Source organism: Biomphalaria glabrata, chromosome 16 (assembly GCF_947242115.1).
Source record: "Biomphalaria glabrata chromosome 16, xgBioGlab47.1, whole genome shotgun sequence".
Classification (NCBI taxonomy): Eukaryota; Metazoa; Mollusca; class Gastropoda; family Planorbidae; genus Biomphalaria; species Biomphalaria glabrata.
The window spans coordinates 7,856,476-7,881,140 of record NC_074726.1 but is presented as its reverse complement, the minus strand read 5'-3'; the positions used below and the strand labels follow the sequence as shown (position 1 = coordinate 7,881,140).

Sequence of the window (24,665 nt, the reverse complement as noted above, 5' to 3'; positions counted from 1 at the left end):
AATAAAAAAGGAAGATTATCTTAAGGAGCCATTAAGGACCGAATGTGGTTAGGAGTAATCTCCCTTTGTGAATAGGTAATTGTAGCCATGAGTATAATCTCTATTCCCTTAACGTATTCCCCGCACTAATTACAAAATAATTAAAAAACAAAATCGTACAACCCGCATCTTATATACCCCGCATGTGTAAAGCGTGACCTGCCGTAAACTTGTTACAATTGATTACTCTGCCCCATTAGTACCATTTGTTTTCTTGAGGTTTCTTGAGGTCTAAAGCTTTCCGATTTTAGGATTTACGTTTCACTATAACACAGCGAACTATAGGAGGTATAAAGACCTACTGCTATGCAGGGCCGGCTTTATGCCACTGAAACTTATGCGGCTGCAGTAGGCCCCGCACTTTCATAGGCCCCGCGCTAATTCAAGATGTAAATTATAGCATTAGACCATTATAACTTATCACATGGTTTCTGTGGTCTCCTGATTTTCATGGAACTAATGGAGATCTCCAGAAATTATTAAAATCTCCTGAAAACGAATCATAATCTCCTGAAAAATAGGAAAAAAATTGTCGTAGTGTGGTGCCATTCAATTACTTGAGATCAAAAATTTAAGAAGATCAGATTGAAACAATTTGGCAATTCTTACTACTGAGCGTGATCTATGTAGGAAACAGAATTTTGATGATATACTGTATGACTTCGCTACACGCAAGGCTCGTAAAGTTAATTTGATCGTGATTTTGCACATAGTAAAGAATGAATAAAATGCAAAGACGAATTTATTTTTCTAATACAAAATCTTCACTTATTCCTTAACCCTACTCAGACTAGGCCCCGCGCAATTCATTTCTCATAGGGCCCCGCACTAGTTAAGGCTGGCCCTGCCGGTATGTCAATTTCCGTTATGTTATGTTGATGAACAAAATATATTTGGTTAACCCCGCTCCTTCGTATACCCCGCACTCTGCTATTCGTTTGTAGAACCATGTATAACCCATGGGTAGTCTAGATATTGAACTTTATTCACTGTAAAAAAAAATTATTGATCTACAGCTCGCGGAAGCAGCTACGCAGCAGAGCGTAGCGTTGTTCAACTGGCGCGTTGGTCGGAGTCTCGTTTGGAACCAGTAGTCTAAACACTATTGTCAGACAAGTGTACAACGTTTTCAGTGCAGGTAGGCCTATTTGATTCTGATTCTCATTTACTAACTGTACGTATGACTTTAAATAAATGTCATGCTTTTTACAAAGCTTTTATTAATTCACCCCAGCAATCCGTTTGTCTGGTACAAATTTTGCACAAGTAACACCCAATCTCGGATGAAGCTGAAACTTTCAAATTATTATTTTACCTAACAATAATTAAAAACAAACAAATAAGAATAAGTTTTTTTTTTATTATTGATAGTTAATTATTTTGTTTGGTATCGAAAAAGGGACATACTTGCTTCTTATTTAGAGATGTGGCTAAATAAGTTTTTCTCCTTAGTACGTTTTGTACACGTTATTTCTCCCTCTTTCCATTCTCGGATCAAGTTGAAAATATGCATAATTTTTCATAGTCGACAATTCACTAATCAATCAAATAATTAACCAAATTAGTTAATCAATTAGCAGCATTTAATTCATTTTGTTTTAATATAGCAGAATAGCAGAAAGGGAGCTAAACCCTGCCATCTTAAGATATATTAAAGTGAATTTTAACCAGATGGCACGTAAAGTTAATTTGACAGTGATTTTGTACTTGGTAAAGAATGAATAAAATGCAAAGAGGAATTTATTTTCTAATACAAAATCTTGATTTTCACTTATTATCCATATCACAACCCAGAATGGGCCCCGCGCAATCCGTTTCGCATAGGACCCCGCAATCTGTAGGACCGGCCCTGACGACAGGAAGAATAAAGCTAAATATCTTCCACGTCCGATGCCTAAGGCGGATATTTAAAATAAGGTGGCAAGATAAAATAACCAATGAGGAAGTGCTACGAGGAGCAGGGTGCCAGGACATCCGCTGTTATCAGCAGCAGACGCCTTGGCTGGCTTGGTCACAATCATAGAATGCCACAAGGTCGACCTACAAGACTTCTGTATGCTGAATTTGGTGATCTAACAGATGGAAGGAGAGCTGCTGGTCGTCCACTTCTAAGGTATACCGATGTATGCAAACGCGACATTAAATCGACACTAACAGCTGGGAAAAGTGGTACTGGATAGATTCACATGGAGAGCGAGCATAAAGGAAGGGTCCCGGACTGCAGATGCCATATAACAGTGATGCTCAACCTAATTCAATCTGCGGGCCATTTTAATTTCCAACACTAGTCTCGTGGGCCACATGAGGGAAAACATAGAAAAACTTAATGAAATTGACCTGAAACTATTTTATTTCAAACCTGAGGATCTAGTACTGCTTAAATTGAATTATTGGGATATTTGAATTTTTTCTTTAGACTTCAAAAAATGGCGTAAGTTCTGTTTATATTTTGTTATTCTTGTTTTTTTTTCTTCTATAGTCCTATTTCATGAACGCACAAATGTTAAATGCCTTGGTGGTAATCCATTACACAAAATTTGGGGCCCTAACGTAGGTAAAGATACATTTTGAAAACTGTTTTTGGGAGGAGGGGGGATTTTCTATATTTTGTACCCACGTTTCGGTGGGTCGGATGGAAGCACGTCGCGGTCCGGATCTGGCCCGCGGGCCGTATTTTGGGCATCACTGCCTTATACAATTAGTCGTATTTAATTAATTTTGTTTTATCTAGAGACAGTGCTAGCCAAAGGGAGATGAGTTTTGATGCGGAGATCATGGCAGTCTGTGAAGCCTTAAAGGTCATTGACTCTCAACTCGGCGAGGGACATTTGAGGGCAACACAGATTGTTGTGGTCACTGACTCAAAATCTGTACTACAGGCTTTGCAAAGCCCTAGACCATGGCCCCCCAATATCGACACTGTCATCATGGGCTCACACAACTTAAAGTAGCGCTATGGCACCCCTGTAATAGTGCAGTGGGTACCGAGTCACATAGGTGTGACTGGCAACACTATTGCAGACTCCTTGGCCCACCAGGGAGGGTAAATTCCACCCACTGAACAGGCTGCAAGATTTCATCAAGCTCTGGCTATAATTAAAAAAAAACAGAAATGGAAAAGTGGTTTGAGTGCTGGGACAAATCCAAAAAAGCCCGTTGAGTCTGGGAGCGCATGAGGCGCCCTGACCGCACTTCCCTGTGGTGGAGGCTGTCCAGGCCTGAGCAAGCTATTATAGCGCAGTGCAGGACAGGCCACTGTCCTGTTGGCTCATATTTCTCACGGCTATGGCCAAATTTCGATTCACGGTGCCCCCACTGCGGGTAAGAAGAGGAAACCGTGCCTCATATTCTGTTTGACTGCCCCAGACTTGCTGAACTCCGCCTCGACAGGTCTGGGATTACTGGGAAACTAAAAATTAGGTCGTCATCTAAAAATTGAAAACTGGAACTAGATAACTACATATCCTTCAATTTTCATAAGCACTTGTCTAGCTCAGATACCAGCGGGGCCGGATTTAGGACAAGGAAGGCGCTGCTTCAGCCCCGAGGACTCCTAAAAAAAGGGGGCATCCAAAAAAAGAGATTTTAGAAGTCTCAAAATTTAGGCGGTTTATCAACTTTTACTTTTTTTTTTCCGAACTTTTTTCCACGCTTTTTTTTTTTACCAATAATACTTTAAATCTTATTATCGACAAACATTGCTACAGAATCTTTTCCATTTCTTTGTCACTTCAAAATCTAAATTTAGGCTGCTGGCAATCAATTGTTGATCCTAGGTAGGTAGGTCTACATTCCTGCACCACCGTAAGGATGTGATTTTCAATACTAGCCACGAGTACTTCTGAGACGTTATTTATCAGGGTGCATGAGGCATGATCGCATTCATTGTCATTATAGACTGAAAAAGTCATTTATGGATGGCAACATTGTCGTGGTTAAGTAATATTCACTTCTAGCGTACAGAAATGCAGTTTCGGATCTATGGCTACGGATCAACCATGAATCTCCCCAAACTAAAATACATACAGATTAAAAACTTGTAACTGTTTTCAAAGTAGGAAAATAAGGTAAAATTTAAAAGTACTCCATTTCTTTCTTATCAAATATGGCTTACTATTAGATATCAGTATGAGTATTAATAAGTGTTAAAAAGTGAAATATTATTAAAGCTTTCGAAAAATTGTAGGGGACTCCGCGAAAAATCTGCCTCCACATGCCTAAATCCGTCTCTGGTTACCAGTGTGTTGGTCTTCCATGAAGGAGACTTGATCCCTCTAGTTTGAATTCAAGTGAAGCTATTTTTCAAAATTGCTTTTGCAAAACTACCTGGGAAACATTGTATCAGATAAACGTTTACAAGAATGGCATATGTTGTAGGCCCTACATACACTTTTGAAGCGCAACCAGTGTCACATGCAAATCCTATCTTATCTTATATAATACAGACGTTACTTCAAAAAAGAAGATGATTCTATCTAGTCACCCATGTTAACCAATGACTTAAATTCTGCCAAGTCACTGGTTTTCCTGGCTAGCTCAGGTAACCCATTCCATGCTCTAATAGCACTAGGGAAGAAGGAGCATTTGTACAAATTTGTCCTAGCGTACGGAACAAGGAATGTGCCTATGTACGTGTGTTATATATTTGATACATAATTTATCTAGAGGTATTCAGAAAAAATTCTTTGGAGAATCGCTGAAGCAAAATGTAAAATCGATATTGATCCAAATGATGTTGGCCGAACCATTGATTTCTCCTAACAGTATTCGATTCTATAAATAAGAAAGCAAGCGAATCCCTAAATCAATATAAGTACTTGAGCAAGGTTGGTTAGAAGCCTTTTTCAACAGAGGTCACATTACATTAAGAATCCCAAGATAATGTGTGGGTGATTTTAAAAAACAAAATTCCTCATTCTAAACCAGCGGTTCTCAACCTTTTAAGCTCGGCGACCCCCTTTTACAATCTCACTCTTCGGCGACCCCATCCACACAGCAATAGAAGAATAGACAAAAACAATCCATATTTTCGATGGTCTTAGGCGACCCCTGGCAAATCGTCAATCGACCCCCAAGGGTGTCGCCATCCACAGGTTGAGAACCTCTGATCTAAACGCTTCAATTAAATTCAGTCGGGCTGATAAAGGAAATAAACTATGTGGCTCACTGAGATTTCAAGGCTATTAATGTATTTACTCTTGTCAGTATTTTTCAAACAGAACACAGTTTTAAGACCATTGTTCATAATGTTTACGGTCTTCTTTGGTCTTATTTTCTCCTCCGCACATCTGCCCACAGTTCACGCCTGTGTTAACTCTTTCTCTCCTAAATAACGATACCAACGTTGATTCCACCAAAATGTAGTAAATAATTACGGAGAGAAAGAGTTAAGGCATTGTTAACGCTTGCTTACCATGTTCATCATAACCATTTTTTGTGTTTTTTTTTTTCTGTACCGACAACCATTGGCCTACTACTATTCAATGTAGCAAGTAAGCTAGATACAAATATAAAAGAACACTTTTAATAGTTTTTCTTATTAACTTGCAAACTCTTCATGGTTGGATCCTAAAACCTGACTGAACGCGGATATCGAAAACGGCTCTAACGATACTCCTAGAAATTTGACAGTTAATGGATATCTTTAGGAAAAAAACAACAACAATTCACTAGCTGCTACACAGGGAAAACTCTGGTTTAACAATTATTATCTTTCAAAATATAAACATCTTAAAGTTAAATTTGGTCTATTGAATACGCAATAGTGGGAATTCCTTCATGTCTTCAGTAAAGAGTTGAAAAAATGAATAGACGCTCAGCAAAATTTTTAATTCGCTCGCTATCCATGGAACTATACTAGTAGGCCTATAGTTCCTTGTTCTATCTAAATCAATGGGGAAAAACACTGGCCGCTAAGAATTTTTGTGAATTCTCTTTTCAGCCAAAACAAAATGTCTGATTTTCATTTCCATCATTCCTTTACTTCACCTCACTAAAAATGGTCTAATAACTAACATTTTTTTTTCCAATTTTAGACCAAGATGGCTGACTTAGACAAGAAGAAGAAAAAGAAGAAGAAGAAGGAGAAAGATGATGGGGGCGATGAAGGCGGTGATGCTGGAGGTGACGACGGCGGGGACTTCGGCGGAGACTTTGAAGAAGGCGCCGATACTGGGGGCGACAGCGGTTCCGGGGTAGACAACAGCACCCACAATCAAGGCCACTGCCACCACCACCAGCATGACGACACCAGCGGCGGGTCTCACTACCATCAACACAATGACACCTCCTCCAGCTACGACACCGGAAGCGGGGGCTACGACGGAGGCAGCGGAGGCTACGATGGAGGCAGCGGAGGGGGCTACGATGGAGGAGGCGGCGGCTACGGGGGAGATTAATCATGCCCCTGTTTCCAATAACTTTTCGTGCTCGTCTTTTCTTAATCAATTTAAATATTCACCCCATATAGTTACGGGCTTTTTACTAATAGATTAACCAGACATTCATTGACTTCTTAGTTACAAATGTTTGATACGCATAATAAGCATTCTGATCAGTTTGTAGTTGAGTTATTGAAAATGTGACAGTAGCAAATGACCCTAACATTTCAAAATATTAATATTTTACAAAACATCAATAATTTACATAACATCAATGTTGTTTTTTTTGCCCACAAATATAAAGGCCTATACTGAAAGACGATGTGTAACAAAATAGATAAAATATAATAGTAGTAGGCCTCTATCTTAAGAAACTATCTTGTATATATGTAACATTTTTTGTTGTTGTAACTGGCCTTTATACCTGCTATATACATACTTTTTTTTATGAAGCAGACAGAAATCTTCTCAATTTATATTGATGTTGTGCTGTTAACTCTTTCACTCCTAAATGACGATACCAACGTTGATTTGACCCAATAAAATTAAAATTAATATTTGGCTTTATAAACTTTAATTTGTATTATATAAAAAGAGCACGCATTCTCTTATACTTCTATACCTAATATAATATTTCTTGATAACAAACAAAAAAGTTATTGAAGTTTAATCATAACAGGGTAGTGAAACACAGCTAAGCAAAATGAATAATATCAATCGGAACGTGGACAAAAATTACGGAGAGAAAGAGTTAATAGATTTGAAGGAATTCCGAAACATGTAAAACATTTTACAAACAATAGCGAAATAAACGTTTAATAGTGATAACTGATTGATGTGATTTCTGTTTACTGTGTTCTTAAAATAGCTCATCCATTTACTGACAAGACTAGATTTAGAATGATTTAGTAAGATACAATATAAAATGAAAATAAACGGGGGAGGGTAATCTAATGGGGATATGTTTAAAAACTTAAAAATTGTTTTTTTTTTGGTCAGAATTTAGAAGCTGATATCCTCACTTTTAAATGCCCTAGATGAAACCAATTCTCGAGCAAATAACTTTATTTTGTGGCAAACCTCGGACAGACAGCACTGTGAGTCAAAGTCTGCTAACTAGAAGCTATCGGATCCGTGGCTATTACAGGACAGACAGAGAGCACTGTGAGTCAAAGTCTGCTAACTAGAAGCTATCGGATCCGTGGCCCGTACAGGAGAGACAGAGCACTGTGAGTCAAAGTCTGCTAACTAGAAGCTATCGGATCCGTGGCCCGTACAGGACAGACAGAGCACTGTGAGTCAAAGTCTGCTAACTAGAAGCTATCGGATCCGTGGCTATTACAGGACAGACAGAGAGCACTGTGAGTCAAAGTCTGCTAACTAGAAGCTATCGGATCCGTGGCCCGTACAGGACAGACAGAGCACTGTGAGTCAAAGTCTGCTAACTAGAAGCTATCGGATCCGTGGCCCTTACAGGACAGACAGAGCACTGTGAGTCAAAGTCTTGCTAACTAGAAGCTATCGGATCAGTGGCCCTTACAGGACAGAGTAGGCTACAATGGCTTGCTCAGGCATCAAAGAGTAGGATTTGTCAGGAGGACTCATGCATGTACCACCAGATAACTTTTAAATTTTTTTTTGGTTGGGGGGGGGGGGAGGAGGGAGATAGTCCTAGCACTTAAACAATTTTTATAAATTTAATTATCATGGTACTTTTTATTTTTCAAAATGAACAGACACATTTTAACTACTATTTAAACATAGATTTATTTTATTTGTATTAAATGTTATGCAAATGAATTCGTTTGTAACGGACAGGCTGTTAACTGCATTAAGCAGAAGACTATCAAAGTGAAAGGATACATCATCAGTTAGCCATGGCGTTTGTTTCCATGGCAGACTGTCTGAAACTACACTGACTCGATTATGTCCAGCAATTACTGTTTCTAGTAAAGTAAAGTACCCCTTTCAGACCTTGCGATCTATAGGGCAGATGATGTAAAGGTAATTTGTTTCTGTGGGCGCGATTATCGAGGGCCATGCGGCCAGCACAACGACCAAATGCCTTTATTTTTCTCAACTAATGTCAGGTACCCATTAGAGCTGGGTCGACTCAGAGGCGCCCAAAGATCCCGGAATTACAAATTCCAGTCTTCACCGGGATTCGTACCCGGCACCTCGGTTTAGAAGTCGAGCGCTTTACCGCTCTGCCACCGCGCCTCCTGTAACTGTTTCTACCTGAAGTTATTGATCCCAAATTCCCGTGTAGAGAATAGAGTTAACCAGCAGACTACGATTTCATATGCGTTAAATGTGGAAACTGGGTCTTCTAGGCCACGTAAAGGACTGCATTCATGTTTGGACTGAAGACTATGCTTAAAATTATTCTTAGCCTGTCACTTAACATTCCTCAGTGGACACTGTTGAGTGGGGGGCTAAAATGAATTATGTTCCCTTTAACGAAGTTCGACCCTGGGAGTGCCAGAGAATGAAAATTAGTTCCATCTCTGCAATAATAAGTTAACCAAAAAAAAATCATTGACATCGCCGTACCCCTATTCCAAAATTTCAGAAAAACTAAAGGGCGAAAAGAAAGAAATTATGGAAACCTAGGCTTTGAGATTAAACGTATATGGATGCTATCTTAATTAATAATATACCGAGAGGATAATGACAATAACATGAACCCCCCTAGTCACTCGTTTCAAAAACACACATTATATATATATATATATCTAAGGAGTCACTCCAGATTCTGCCCCGTCTCAAGATGAGACCAAAACCTATGACTCATCTGGGCGGATCATTGTTTTCCGAGACAGCTAAGGGGGTTTTCAATTTGTAAAAAAAAATCCAGAGATCTTTTATTTACCCCCCCCCCCTCAGATGACTTTGTCGATAAAAATTCCTTTTCCATATAAAATCTAAAGCAAACTACAGTCACCTAATACAAGAGTGTAGACAACAGAGGTGACAAATTTCTACCAGTGGCTGGGCTCCATTAATAAAGTGCAGTGAATAGACTAAATGTGGCTCAACAAAGATGGCTAAGACGGATCAATCAAGGAAATCCTATGCCGAACTGGGAGTCAACCCCTGAGTAAGGTTGTGACTGAGCGTCGCATGAGGTTTGAGGGACATGTTCTCCGACAAGCGTTGCGATGACATGAAGGCCATTACGAAGAAAGTGCAAACAGGAACATTCTAGTACAACTTGGCACTACATTTTCATGGAGGTCCTCAGAGCAGCGGACACCAGGTGTGAAGAGGCTTCAGACATTGCCAGTGACAGATATTTGTGGAAGCAGCTCGCCGCCCAATGCGCCGAACGGCGCGGGAGGATCTAAGTAAGAATAGTAGATTAGGTTTTTGAAATAAAACTTTTTAATAGCAGGATAATGCACTGTAGATACCTCAGAATTTGCATTTTGTTGGCTTTCATTACCGGAAATAGTGCTTGGCTCTCAGCGCTCCACCAGCCCTCTTGCTGGCAAGGGCGGGGAGTCTATAATTTTTGCACTAACTCCAGGAAGAACTTATTCTAGGGTACAATAAACGTTATCCGAAGAATGAAGAGACAGCATGTAATAAAGATTAATTATGTGTAAACACATACACACACACACACACACACACACACATATATATATATATATATATATATATATATATATATATATATATATATATATATATATATATATATATATGAGTGGCTCACAAGCACAGCTATGTACACAGAAATGACCATGCCAAACAAACTGGACACTATTAACTCCCTCCCCGCAAAGAACAATCTACAATCTTTCAATTAAGAACAGGACACACACCTCTGTTAAATTACCATCTCAACAAAATAAATTTCACACACGTACCCCTTTGTAAACACTGTGGCTACCTTTACGAAACCATAAGCCATATCCTCTTTGAATGCCCCTTCCTTATCCACTTTAGGCAGACCCTACTACCACTACAGCCCAACATAACACCCTGTAAGACATCGCTGAACGACTGAAGAGAACAGCACACTATTTCTCCTTGGCACAGTCTGCAAAAGATCTTACAACACAGCAGCAAAAAGTTGGCTACAAGAATAGGAATGTTTTAACATTCTACCTAACATAATTAAGTTGTACATTTAGACAGTCGTAATTAAAAAACAAACTCCACAAATTTTAGAACACGACAAAGGGGTCCGAATCATTGACAATTAGAAATATTATTCCGATAAACTTGTATTCTAATCTTAAATAAGTCAACATTTAACACTTTGTCCCAAGCAGTAGTAGTCATTGTAAAGATTCTCTGACGCTTATATGTATTCTATATATTGCTATATATTCTATATGGAATGCCGGGTTTTGTACTTTGCGGGTAAATTAATCTGGTATTATATGCTGTAAACGTAAACATAGAGTTGAAGCTAGGTGCTGAAACAAATGATGCATACATATATTAAACATAAATAAATAACAGCACCAAAGACCAAGTTTTTAAGAGAGAAAGTAGTGAATTAAAATGCTACGAAAATAAGGGCATGCGCCGACCGAGGCTCGAACCTGTGACTCTGGATTTACAAAGCAACGTCTTGTTTCAGCTTTTTGAAGTTTTTCACGACACTTTTGTGTAGTGTTACTAGATGGCGCGCCCAGTCAATGTATACTATATAAAGGCTTGTATGTAAAATATAATCAGAGCATAGACATATATATTGTAATAATTTAAGGGAGGCAACTCCACGAGACATTGATGTTTATTTACATGAAGTCAAGACAAACACATAGGACATCTGCCTTGAGCACAGCATCTTCATCTCGGCTCTGAACCATAATCTTCAAATACAAAAAACAAAATTTAATAAAATACTCTGAAAGACTAAAACATAAAGGCACATTCCTCGTCCCATATGCTAGGACAAATCTGTACAAATTGTTAGGCACCTAGTTTATAGTATTAGTTATTTAGCGACGCACCATAGAAGACGTATATTGAACGGGACTAGTGACATTTGGGATATTTTGGATTAGAGACTGAATCAGTTAGCAATAGGATTCTCTTGGGTAAAGACGTGTTTTATTTGAAAGAGACTCTGACTGTGGCCTTTTATTAGATTAAACGTATTATTCATTGTTCATCAGTGTTGACCACATCTTTTCACTTGTTAAAAATAGATGTGTGTTATCTTTGTGCTGTTGTTTAACTACATTGAATACACCCGAACAAGAAACCCAAACGCCTGCTGAGCAATTGATTGAAATCTAACAAACATCTACAGTTGAACTGTTGACTTCAGTACAGAATTAAACATACATCACAAAATGCTCCTTCTTCCCTAGTGCTATTAGAGCATGGAATGGGTTGCGTGAGCTAGCCAGGAAAACCAGTGACTTGGCAGAATTTAAGTCATTGGTTAATATGCATGACGCGTAGGACGTAATCATCTTTTTTTTTTTGAAGTAAAGTCTGTATTATATAAGATAAGATCGTTCCCTTCTTCTCCAATGTCAACATCCTTCCTAGTCTGATTTCTAGAAGTGCGCACCTTCTGCACTAGCCTGGATGGCGGTGTGCATGGCAGGGTTATAACAATATATATATACTAGATATATGTTACCCGCGACCCGCGGGTCTTTATTTGCGCATTACTTTCGATATAGTCACTGAGAGTGTTTTGTAAACAATTAAACGAAATAATAATGTAATAAGTAAAGCGTCAATGTAAAAATAGCTAGTAGGCTTAAATCCATTTTTTTTTTAAAATTAAAACACTTGCTTTTGAATAATCTAGTGGATTGGATTTAGATGTATGTTAAACGTAGCTAATGATCCTTTCACGTTATTTCTCTTTCGCTACGAAAATAAAATTAGTTTTGCGAAAATGGTTTACCCGAAGTCGATACATTCTTATCTATTAAAAACGAAAAGAGCGATAGCTTTGTTAAATAAATGGGATTATAAAGTGAACAATTAAACGAAATAATTTTTAGTACGCGATTCATGAATGAATATAGATCTAGGCCTATCTCAACTCGGCTTCGCAGCTTTCGTAAGCGAATGTAGCTTTAGAAAACCAAATTTGAATGTTTATTTGATCAAAATATGAAATGAATGGACTTTAATTAATATGTTTATGTGTTAAAGTATAAAACTATCTGTTCGAAGAGAAGTTTTATCATCTTAGAGTTGAATTAGAGTTTTAGATCTAGGGATGGGATTATAAAGTAAACAATTAAACGAATTAATATTTAGTACGCGATTCATTACGGAATTGTCTAATGAAAGAATGTTCGTCAGGAAATCTGTAATCAGATATAATGAACTAATTAATGTAAAAAATGCTTTTGAAACACAAAATTGAAGGTTAATTTTATTATATAATGAAATCAATGGATCTTCTTTTGTATTTTCATGTGTCAAAGTAAAAAACTATCTGCGCAAAGTGTATTTCTTAAAATTAGATCTAGGTCTAAATCCTTTCTATCTTTTCTAATGTCAACATTGTAGACATGGCCTAGATCCATAAAATACTATAGCTGTAATAGAGTCGGACAACATTATTTTTTTTTTAGGGTCTTACGTTTGTTTTAGGGCTACAATACATACACTAAGGTCTAAGTTGGTACCCAAGAAACATTCCTGCCAAGTTTTATCAAGATTGGTCAAGCGGTTTTGATGTCTATAAGTAACATACATCCATACATACCCCTCACATTCTACTTTATAATATAGATGTCAATGAATCAGAGCTACAAATTAAGAATTCAACTTTCCCTGGCAATTCCTTTATCCGAGCAAGGCTCGGTTCTTCTAATTATAGCTCTAAATGTGCACATATTTTGGCGGAATACTTGCTAGAAATTCAAAACGTTTTCTTGGGCGTTAGCTATAATTTTGTAAAATGAAAAAAACAAAATCATGTAAAAACATAAAGAAGGATACTAACCTTCCGGTCTGGGGGTCAAAGAACAATACGATGCTTATCATAACACATATACGAATATAACAGTCATACATCTATACTTATCATGCGAAAACATCTCAGATCCCGATCTGCACCCCCCGCCTAGTGATTCCACAAAACACTGCACCCTAAAAGTAAACAGGAACCAAACAACAGTCCACAATCCATACGCACACTAGATTGCAACAAATAATACGACAACACGTCACACTCATAACCACACATTTAGGTCCAGGTTAGGGTTAAAATTAAGATAGGTAGAATATAAATAGTCATATATTCTCTTTCCCTCGCGTTTACCAGCTTCTTCCTCCCCCCCACATTTACTCTCTTCTCTTTCTCTCACTCTCTTTCTGTTTCTTTCACTTTTTCTTATCTCTTATTCTCACTTTTAATCTCTTCTCTTTTTAACTTTTACTTTCTTCTCTTTTTCTCAATTTTACTTTCTTCTCTTTTTCTCACATTTACTCTTTTCTCACACGCACTCTTTTCTCACTTTCTCACTTTTACTCTATCTTCTCTTTTTCTCACTTTTATTATTTTACTTTTTTCTTACTTTTACTCTCTTCTTTTTCTCACTTTTACTTTCTCTTTTTCTCACTTTCACTCTTTTCTCACTTTTACTCTCTTCTCTTCATCACTTTTACTCTCACTTCTCTTTTTCTCACTTTTACTATTTTTCTCTTTTTCTTACTTTTACTCTCTTCTCTTTCTCACTTTTACTCTTTCTTTTTTCTAACTTTCTCTCTTTTCTCACTTTTACGCTTTTCTCACTTTTACTCTCTTCCTCACTTTTACTCTTTCTCTTTTACTTTGCTCTTTCTCACACTTCATTTTCCCTTTTACTCGCTTTCTCTTTTACTCTCACTTTCTCTTTCTCTCACACACACTCTGAAACATAACATCTTTACTCTCACTTTTTAAAAAGTATATACGGTGGAAACATATTCTGTATCTCATTTCCCTTTTCGCCGATCTCTCTCTTGTCTCAGGGCCCACTATCTCGTGCCGAATGGCAGTGTGAGATCATAGTTTTAGCTTTTAGGACGTTACCACGAAAAACGTCTATACATCATGCAATCGTCTGCAAACAATCTGCTTCTAGTTCGTGGTGATGGAACTAAAACGTAAGAAAATTTTATGGTTTAACTAGAAAAATTTTAATTAAGGCCAAAGTTTAATTAGAACAAAAAGTTTAGTTAAAATCGTAGAATAATTAATTAGTTTACATTTTTTTAAATTAAAATTTTAAAAAGCTTTCCAAAATGTGGTAGCGGCTGAAACACACATCTCGGGTTTTCTAGTCATGTGATTACAACTATAGATATTAAAAAAATTATGCAATTAACAACTATTTTGTCAGCCTACATTTGAGGAGGGATTGTAGTCGATATCTGCATTAGCAGCATTATAAACTGTTCGTTTCCCTATCCCAGTGTCTTCCAGTCGTTGTCCAGTAGTGCGCTCTACGCACCTGTGCAAGACAGGATTACAACAGTATTTAGAACACTGCTGCTAGCTCAGCTTAGTTCTTTGATTAAGCTTGCTGGAATACCATTTGGTCCAGATGCTTTATTTGGTTATGTTCTAGTGCCTCTACTAGGAGTTGGAAAAAGGAAATCCACCAGACTCAGTTTTCCAGGACAAAGTTCTAGAGCTTGAAAACTATGAAGTTCAGTCTCCAATACATTTGTTCCAAAACTTTCTAACGGATGACATACTAGAATTGATAGATATACAAATGAGACAGTAACAACAGGATAGCCAAGCAATGTGTGTGTGTGTGTGTGTTTGCACATAATTATCTTTATTACATTCTGTCCCTTTATTCTTCGGAAAACGTTTATTGTACCCTAGAATAGGTTCTTCCTTGAGTTAGTGCTAACATTGTAGACCCCCGCCATTGCCAGCATAAGGGCTGGGGGAGCGCTGAGAGCCAAGCACTATTTCCGGTATTGAAAACCAACAAAAGGCATATTCTGAGGTATCTACAGTGCATTATCCTGCTATTAAAAAATTTTATATCAGAAATCTAATCTGCTATTCTTACTTACTTGAATGTTCCTGTTTGCGCTTTCTTCGTAATGGCCTCCATGTCATCGCAACGCTTGTCGGAGAACATTTCCCTCAAACCTCATGCGACGCTCTGTCACAACCTTACTAAGGGGTCGACTCCCAGTTCGGCATAGGCAGGGGCGGACTGGCTATATGGGCAAACGGGCAAATGCCCGGTGGGCCGGTACCAAATGGGCCGGTCTGGTCGCGACCAAAAAAAAAAAAATTTTCAATGCAGACAACTTTAAAAAAAAAGTGACAGCAGCAAGACACAAACGCCCGAACACGTTCTCTTGTTGTTGTTTTTTATTTTTAAAATTATTATTGCAATTAATTTTGTTTGAAATTCAACAAGAATATCAAGAAAAATACACTATACACTGTACGTATTATCATTTGCAAAACGTTAGACTGTACTTCTTGCTATGCAAAAGCGGCATAGACTGCTTTGATGTCTTCGAGGCTGTGTTTGGCCTAATCATTTGGTTGGTCGGCATGGACCTCCATGATGGCGCTCCCATTTTTTTTCTCCTTCCCTCCCCCGTCTTCTGATGGTTCCATTGTCAGTTAACGAAAAAAGAGGGATGAGAGAGGTCAAGTTAGAAAACATTAATATAACGCAGCAAAAAAAAAAAACAAACAAACAACAACAATACGCGCTACAATTAGCTCTTTAACAATACTTAATAGAAATTAACCTGAACACATACACACAGCCGCGAAATTGCAAACCGCCCAACTTATTCACAGCTCAATATGGGTATAAAGTTTTACTTTCTGCGATTTGAAAAGAAGAAGTAAGTTTCTTTTTGTTTATTTTTAAAAACATAGATCTCAAAATACTAAACTTAAGGCTCACAAAAAAATATTATTTAATTAAAAAATAAATCTAGATCTAAATAAATTTTTATACTATTATAATTAATGGCAAATTTATGCTTAGTATGAAGTCATTAATGATGAAAATTATTACAATAATTTATATAGCGCAGTCACAGCCGATATTTAATGAAAGAAGATTTAATTTATATTTTAAATAATGGGTTTGGTAAATTCATATATATACAAATCGCGTTTTTGAGAATGTACTAGGACCAGGCAAGAGCTTTTCACAATAAGTAAGTACTTCTTAAACCGTTCTGCCTTCTCTTATCTTTTAATGTAATGGGTAGCCTGAGTCCGCCAGGAAACAAATGATTTAACATATTTTAAGTCACAGATCAACATGCATGACTAGATTGACACATGAAATGCATAGGACGTAACTATCTTATTTTTTAAAGAAACGTCTGAGTAACTGAGTTGATTTTCTGCGTGCGTCCAGTGTGTCAGAAGGTCATGCCCAGTGTGTGTGTTTCATGTCCAGTGTGTGTGTGTGTGTGTGTAGTACTGTATCAGTGTTATGCGAGACGTGCTGGTTTCATTCACTGTTTACTGTAGTCTAATTTTGTCGAATAAAGCCATGGTATTGGTAGACTAGTATTTGTTGTTTCATTACAATCTATTCGACAAAATTATGTATCTGGATTAGTGTTGGATTCCTTAATCTACAATGGATAAATTACTCAGACCGAAAGAGTTGGACATTGATCCTATTGCTCCTCTGGCCTCAGAAAATTGGACTCACTGGTATGATACATTTCAGAATTTGCTTTCGTCCGTCAAGGATATTAACGAAGACTTTAAACTAAAGTTGTTGAAGAATCACGTATCTGCTACGGTTTATATGCTCATCTGTGATGTATCGTCCTATTCGATGGCCATAGACACACTCAAGACTACTTATATTAAGGTAAAGAATGACATTTTTGATCTATAAGTAATACCAAAAAGCTTCAAACTCATTAGTCTGCTATTGTATTGTTTATGGTTACCAGACTACATAGGCCTACATGTATAAATAGAATACATTATGTAATCCTACGAATGCATCCATACAGTTTTCGATGCGTTATCAAACTTTATATATTTTGTAGAGAATTAGGCTTACACCTATAATATAACACATGGGCGAAGTCAGGTGGGAGGGGTTCAAACCATCACTTGCCTCAGACCTAATTGTCTGAAAGGGAAACTTTACTTACTGCCCCAGTGCAGCCAACTTAAGCAAACTGCAGTCACCAAATTTCATGAGCGTAGCCAAAAGGGGTTTTGTGGTTACCATCCCCTCTCCAATACAAAAACTAAAGCATTTTACCATTTTCTACCAGTCGCTGAACTCCAGTGAATAGCAAATATAGTTTTTGGTTTTTTAATAGCGAACACTGTTAAAGGGAGACTACAATGAATTTTGTTTCTCTTTAACGAAGCTAGACTCTGGCAGTGTGACAGAGAATGAATATTAGTTCGTTTTTCACATAATAATAATAAAGACGCTGTTGATTCGTTTAATAAGCTGAATTATTTTTCATCAAATATAAAAAAAAACAACAACATTTGTTCAACATCTTTAAATAATTGTGAATGTCTAAACACTGACTGACAAGTTTAACAAACATGTAAAATTGATATGATATGAAATGACATGACACCATATAGTCTGATATGATATTAAACTTTTGATTCTACTCATAAACAAATGTCATGAGAAAGTTTTATAATTAACAAAACAAAATTTTACTATAAGTTATTTTATTCACCACCACCACTGAAACCCCCCACTATCAAAAATCACCTCCACCGCCTCCTCCGTCGTAGCCACCTCCACCATTTCCCCCTGCGTCGTAGCCCCCTGCATCATTTCCACCACCTGCGTCGTAGCCCCCAGCATCATTTCCACCTGCGTCGTAGCCCCCAGCATCATTTCCACCTGCGTCGTAGCCCCCTGCATCATTTCCACCTGCGTCGTAGCCCCCTGCATCATTTCCACCTGCGTCGTAGCCCCATCCATCGTCACCACCTCCACCATCACCGCCATCAAAATCGTTACCACCCTCGTGATTGTGCTTTCGGGTAGACTTCTTCTTTTGATGTGCCACGCGGGGTCTTTGCTGTGATGCTGTTTTAGTCTGGTTGGGAAAAGAAGTTAGTCCTTACATTTATTTATGTTACCTGCAAAGTGTAATACCCGGCATTCCATATAGAATGCACAGGCAATATAAAGAATACATGTAAACGTCAGGCAATCTTTACAATGACTAGTACTGTTTCAGGCAAAGTGTGAAACGTTGACTTATTTAAGTATTTAATTAAAAACACAAGTTTATCGGAATAATATTTCTAATAGCCAGTAATCCAAACACTTTTGTCGTGTTAAAAAATTAGCAAGAGTTCGTTTTTATTACGACTAAGTGTACACCTTTATTATGTTAGGTAAACTGTTTATACATTCTTCTTCTAGCCAGCTTTTCGTTGCTGAGTTGTGAGCTCTTTTGCAGACTCTGCCAAGGAAACATAGTGTGCTGTTCTCTCCAGTTGTTCAGCACTGCCGTACAGGGTGTTGGTTATGTTGGGCTGTAATGGAAGTAGGGTCTGCCTAAGGTGGATTAGGAAGGGGCATTCAAAGAGGATATGGTTTAGAGTTTCATAAGGGTGGGCGCAGTGTCTACAAAGGGGTAGTTGTGTTGGATTTATTTTGTTAAGATGGTAATTTAAAGGTGTGCGTCATGTTCTTAGTTATTATCATGATTTCATAATCATATGCGAGAGAATCTTACAAAATAAATTATTAAGTAATAATTAGTTGTTTCTGTTACCTGAAGACAGTTTCACGGCTAAGTATGAAAAATGTTTCTATATCTTTTAATTTCTTACCGTGGACTATACAACTAAGTATAATGATTTTTTTTCAACTAATGTGTATTACCATTTTAAAATAAGATACGTTTCTTAAGAAATTTTTGGATAAATTGAGCGATTGAATTTATAGCAACACACATATGTAGGCCTATTTCAATCAATTGTATTTCTTTCATTTTCAATTATTTTTTTCTGTATTATATATATATATATATATTTCCAAATAAGACATTTCCTACATTGCCTGAGGCAGATATACAATAAATCCGCATCTTCAACACAAATGTGAAAGCAATTCTTTTATATGTTGCAGAGACTTGGAGAGTAACTAATAGCAACACGGACAATCAGCAAGCATTTAGCAAATGTTTGCGTCACATAATTGATGTTAGATGGTGGAACGAAATTTCAAACAATACTCAATTAAGCACCGAGAAAGCAAGACATTAGAAAACACAAATGGGGTTGGATTGGGCATACAATGCGAAAAACAACAACAAAAAAGCATTGCTAAACAGGCCCTAGACTTGAGCCCATAGGAGAAGAGAAAGGTTGGAAGACCAAATAGAACATCAATTGACCAAGAAGGAAATCTCCTGAAATTGCAAAATATACGAGTCATTGAAATCTCCGGAAATTATTAAAAATCTTTTGAAAACTCATACAAATCTCTTGAAATATATAGACAAAAATTGTCATTTTGGGGTTTCATTCAATATGGAAACGCCAATCCTACGCGATAAGTAAAAACAGCATTATGTAATACCCTTAATTGTGGAATCTAGTGAAAGAAGCTTCTCGCGCCTCAAACTAATGAAGAATTACTTGAGGTCAACAATTCTTAAGATAGGTTGAAACATTTGGTAATTCTTGCTATTGAGCGTGATCTATGTAGAAAACAGAATTATTATGATGTACTGTATGACTTATTATCCGTATACCTACCAAAACCGGGCCCCGCGAAATCCGTTTCGCATAGGGCCCCACAATGGTTAAGTCAGGTCCTGCTATTTAGTAACGGTGAATACAGAGTAGATTACTTGTTCTCTTTCCATGACTTCTTGGTCACAATTGTTAAGTCCGGCGCTGCTATTTAGTGACGGGTGAATACTAGGCCTACTTGTTCTCCCCCCACCCCTTTTTTTTCCGCCTCTAAAATTACATTGGGTAACTCTAGTTTGTCCGACTTGCAGAAATAAGAGTGATCTTTCCTTTACAGAATGTCCAAACTCTTGAGCCATGAAGAGAATTATATAAATAGATAGATGATTTTAGATTTATGGTTTAGGTTTACTGATTAATCAAATAAGTAGGTCGAAAAAACCTTCCTTCATTCATCAGAAAAAAATAAAAATAAAACCAACACTATCAACCAGTGCAACAAAGAATAGCTAATGATTCATTAAAGTTTAAGTCCTTAGTACAGGACATGTCCAGAACAGATGAAGAAAACATATCTTAACGACATTGAGCTAGTATTAAGATGTCGATACTATCAACGTTGACATTGCTTACTTACCAAATGAACGGTAAATCTACTTACCGCGCTGCATCCCATTTTGAAATGTCCTTGCTTATGCTTCCACACCCTGACAATGAGCCTTTTATGAATCTGTTCAATGTTAGTTTTAAAAAGATTGATACTTTATTTGTTTTAAAAGATTGATCTTCACTTTGTAATTATTTTGTTTTAAAACGCAAACACAACAATTTAACAATGGAGTGACAATGCTAATGCATGCTGACTGCTCAGTGAGAGAGAGAAAGGGAGAGAGAGAGAGAGAGAGAGAGAGAGAGAGAGAGAGAGAAAGAGAGAGAGAGAAACAGACAGACAGAGAGAGACAAAAATAGAAACAGAGTGACAGAGAGAGACAGAGATAGAGACAGAGAGAGAGAGAGAAAGATTTGAAGGTATACATCAGTGCAGTGACACTAAGGTAATGTTACCGGACGTCCGGCTAAAGGAGGGCATGTCCTATCTGCTTTTACTATATTGTATACTTAGATTACATATTTTCCATGAATGGAATTCTTTATTTCGTGTATTCTGGCTTAAACACACAGATACATTAATAAATAGCAGGATGAGATATTTGGGTCTGTTTAAAAGAAACATGTTATTCAGAGCTTTTCAATATCTGCATTTCTTTCTTTCTGCACTCGCGGGCAAACTGCCAACGTTCAAAGAGCGCTTTTGGTGATCTCACATTGAACAAAAGAGAGATATAGACTCTTCATTCCCTCAGTGAGAAGCATAAAGTATAGTGAAATAATCTGAAGGCAACGAGCATGATGTTACATATAGGCCTACGAAACGTAATTTTAGAGCCCTTGATTTACTGACACAGCTTTTTCAAAATACATTGTTAAATATTTATACCATGCTCAAATCAACATTATAAAATGTGTACGCAATGTTGACAGCAATATCTCGATAGGTGTACGCCGTGATCTCAAAATGTGTACACGATGCTGAAAAGTTTGGTAACACTAGACTGTTGACTATGTATTTATGTGAAACAGGGGTAGTCCTTTTCAGAGGGACCTATTGGTCGATGTTTAACTAATATTAAAATAAGGACATTTGCTTCATTTTTATCACATCGGAAAGGTTAGGCGAGAAAAGGAGAGCCCCTTTTTCTTTTTTATAACTATGCCAATTGCACATAAAAAATGACCCAAATCCGATTAGATTGATGTGTTGGTTTCAGAAACAAGATGTAAGATTTCAGAATGTGAAGATACAGAAACCAATTGAAGACAAAAAAAAATCTGGACATGATAATAAATATTTTTCTAGAACTTTGAGAAACACTAGATTAAATCGGTGGTTGCTCCCAGCCTCACTTTGAATGGGTAATACTTTAGAACATAAGTGAGAGTAGTAAAACCCGAACAAATGGACCAGTTCTAAGTCAAACTTCAGAAAAAAATGATATACAAGCTATCTTAACAACAACAGTAGCGTTATATATATATATATTTGGCCTCCGAACAGGACACAAAGAACGAGATAAATGTTCCGGATTTCGAAAATTAAAATTGGAACTAGTGAAATTAGGTCACGTGGAATGTTTCTACAGAATGCTGGTCATGTCATTCTAAGCTGTATATTATATCGAGAGTCCGAAACAAGACTCTGCCCCCCCCCCCCCCCCCCGGAAAAAAAAAGCCTTTAGAAGAAAAACTGAGAGCTGACTGATCTGAAAATCAGTGTACAGTTCATCTCAGATTCAGAAGGGGTAATCTGAACCCTGTCAAATTGATATTGAGAAAGCAGAGACACTTGCGTATTTTTTTTTTTTTTTTAGCATGCCAATATTGTTCTCTACCCGCCACGGCCTGAACTAGTGTGATATCACAAGTTTAAATCAAGGGGAAAGAAAATCAGTAATAGGTAGGAACTAGTAGCAAAACCAAATGATGCAATACAGATCTTAAAAGATAAAATAAGAATAATCCTTGGCATAGTCAGTTGCTTAATCCGAGAGTAATCTGATCTAGGAAAAATGACTTAGACCATAAGAACTATTCAACGAAATGCCAATCAGTAAAAATAGGCTCCTAACTTCTCTCAAAAAATAATCAATACTTACTGACTTGGTCCATACAATATCATATGACTGTAAGAACTGCACTCCTTGTCGCTGTCTCTAGAAGCGACTGACTCCAGTACAGTGGTGAACTATTATAATGTAACACTCTAATGCTGATTTAGTTATTACTACACAGTACCATGGGGGGAGGGGAAGGGGAGAAGCGGGAGGGCGGTAGGAGGGAAATTGGGAGAACGAAGGAAGGAAGGGGGAAGCGGAAAATGGAAAAATACTTTTTTTTTAGACAATACCTTTCTTATACAATTTATAGAACTTTTTTTTTGCTCTTAATAACTAATGAATGTTAGATTTTAAGAAATGGAAAGTTTTTTTTTACCGCGCCCCATGCCCCCCCTCCCCACTTATTTGTAATACTTTCTGAACACTGCGCTTGTTTCCATAGAAGTCATGTGCAAGTGTTTTGCCTCTAGTTTTGGATATTCTCATATAACATACTGAACATTTTCTTTATTCTTCTTCTGTGAGACAGAGTTTGGCTTGAACCCACTGGGATTGAGCATTACAGCTTGTTCAGGCCCGCCTAGCATACACAAGGATGAGGTTCGGGTTAGGGCGCCTCATGTGCTCCCAGATTTCGACTTTGTTTTTCGCTGGGTACTACTGTAACACCTCTTTACTCTCACAGGCTGTTACATTTTCTCTTTCCTGTATAAAATACATTTATTTCATTTGTACTAAAATCACAAACATGACATCGTTTTATTTATCGTATGGCTTGTGTTGTAATTTTAAACACTTATAATTAACTCATTGGAAAAAAAATTTTTTCTTCATTTTGAATTGTTTCGTAAAAATGGAGGTAAATCAATAGTTCTTAATTTGTAAGTAAGAAAGGAAGACAAGACGTCTGTACCATAGACACAGATAAATAGAGACAGGAAGAGAAACTTAGGTTGTCTTTGATGAAAGACACATTTTTATGTACTCTATCTGTTTTACAAAAAATAAAAATAAAAACGCTATTGCGCTATAAATTCTAGAGCGTAGCATTTCCGCCTATAAATAACTATGATCTTTGATTTTTTTTAAAGTACAAAGTTCCCATATTTCCAATATTTTGCCTCCGTATCATAATCATAGACACAGGAATATCAGTTACAGACTTTATCTCTGAAATATTTATTAGCTTAACAGTACGAGTTTCAAATGTCTGTAATTTCAAAACAGCCCTAAACTTAGTGTCCACAAGAGCTCTTCTTAAAGCAAATTGTATGCTTACTATTGTTTTGACACATTACGAGATGACAACTTCTTGACAAAGTTGTCAGGCTGTTAAGTGAAAGTATAAAGACCACTTAGTCAAGAAGTTAGTTCCCTTGGCAGACTGTCTGAAGCGGCTCGTCTTTACGATTGTGTCCAGCCATTACTGTTTCTACCTGCAGGTATTGACCAGTAGGTCAATGTAGAGAATAGACAGTTAAACAGCTGAGTACAAATGTGGTCAAAGTTGGGTATTATAAGTCAGGTGAATGACTGCATTCATGTTTTCAATTCGAAGACTATGCGTAACATTATCTTTCCCCCTTAGTGTGGGGTTCTGCCAGGAAGGATACGCATGGCGATAACACAGATTATTTTTTTATATTGTCCTTTTTTTTGCATAGCGCAACCTTTAGGCTTATAACACGCTCAGTGACCTATGGCCCAATCTCTTTCTGTGGACCAGCGGGAGAAGAGGGTATATGGTAGAAGGTTTCTGCGCTGCCTTTAGGTGCTCGAATGGGGATTCGAACTCTAGCCCACTTGATAGGTAGCCAAGCTTTTTTTGTCACCTTCTCACACATCCCATTAGGTCGAGTAATAAAAATGGTTTCATCCTAAATTTTTAAAAACAAAAACCAAAATAAAAAAAAACCCATTGAAACAAGACATTGA

The 24,665-nt window shown here is 37.3% G+C and overlaps 3 protein-coding genes across 3 annotated transcripts in view; 1 reads left to right on the top strand and 2 right to left on the bottom strand.

Annotated features, from left to right (window-relative positions):
- The window catches only part of LOC106064054 (ubiquitin-conjugating enzyme E2 E2-like), a 34,576-nt gene extending 11,686 nt beyond the window's left edge, over nt 1-22,890 (bottom strand). The window contains exons 1-2 of the mRNA XM_056013941.1: nt 22,770-22,890; nt 20,717-20,785 (exon numbers count right to left, since the gene is read on the bottom strand). The gene's annotated coding sequence lies outside the window, so the exon portion shown is untranslated. The remainder of the gene's footprint in view (nt 1-20,716; nt 20,786-22,769) is intronic.
- On the top strand, nt 1,040-7,252 carry LOC106063315 (uncharacterized). Its single transcript, XM_056013942.1, has 2 exons — nt 1,040-1,177; nt 6,075-7,252. Exon 2 carries the CDS (start codon nt 6,081-6,083, stop codon nt 6,435-6,437), a length of 357 nt encoding a protein of 118 aa, XP_055869917.1. The 5' UTR covers nt 1,040-1,177; nt 6,075-6,080; the 3' UTR covers nt 6,438-7,252.
- LOC129921591 (uncharacterized) lies at nt 18,099-20,731 on the bottom strand. Its single transcript, XM_056014307.1, has 2 exons — nt 20,693-20,731; nt 18,099-18,443 (listed from the first exon to the last, which is right to left on the bottom strand). Exons 1-2 carry the CDS (start codon nt 20,729-20,731, stop codon nt 18,099-18,101), a joined length of 384 nt encoding a protein of 127 aa, XP_055870282.1.
- Nucleotides 22,891-24,665: the final 1,775 nt, after the last annotated feature.

Bases quoted from the DNA above. Each gene is read 5' to 3' on its own strand.
- LOC106063315 (XM_056013942.1), top strand. From the start codon at position 6,081: ATGGCTGACTTAGACAAGAAGAAGAAAAAGAAGAAGAAGAAGGAGAAA.
- LOC129921591 (XM_056014307.1), bottom strand. From the start codon at position 20,731: ATGGGATGCAGCGCGGTAAGTAGATTTACCGTTCATTTG. The intron at 18,444-20,692 runs GTAAGTAAGCAA...TTTCCCAACCAG, and splicing joins GTAGATTTACCGTTCATTTG to ACTAAAACAGCATCACAGCA.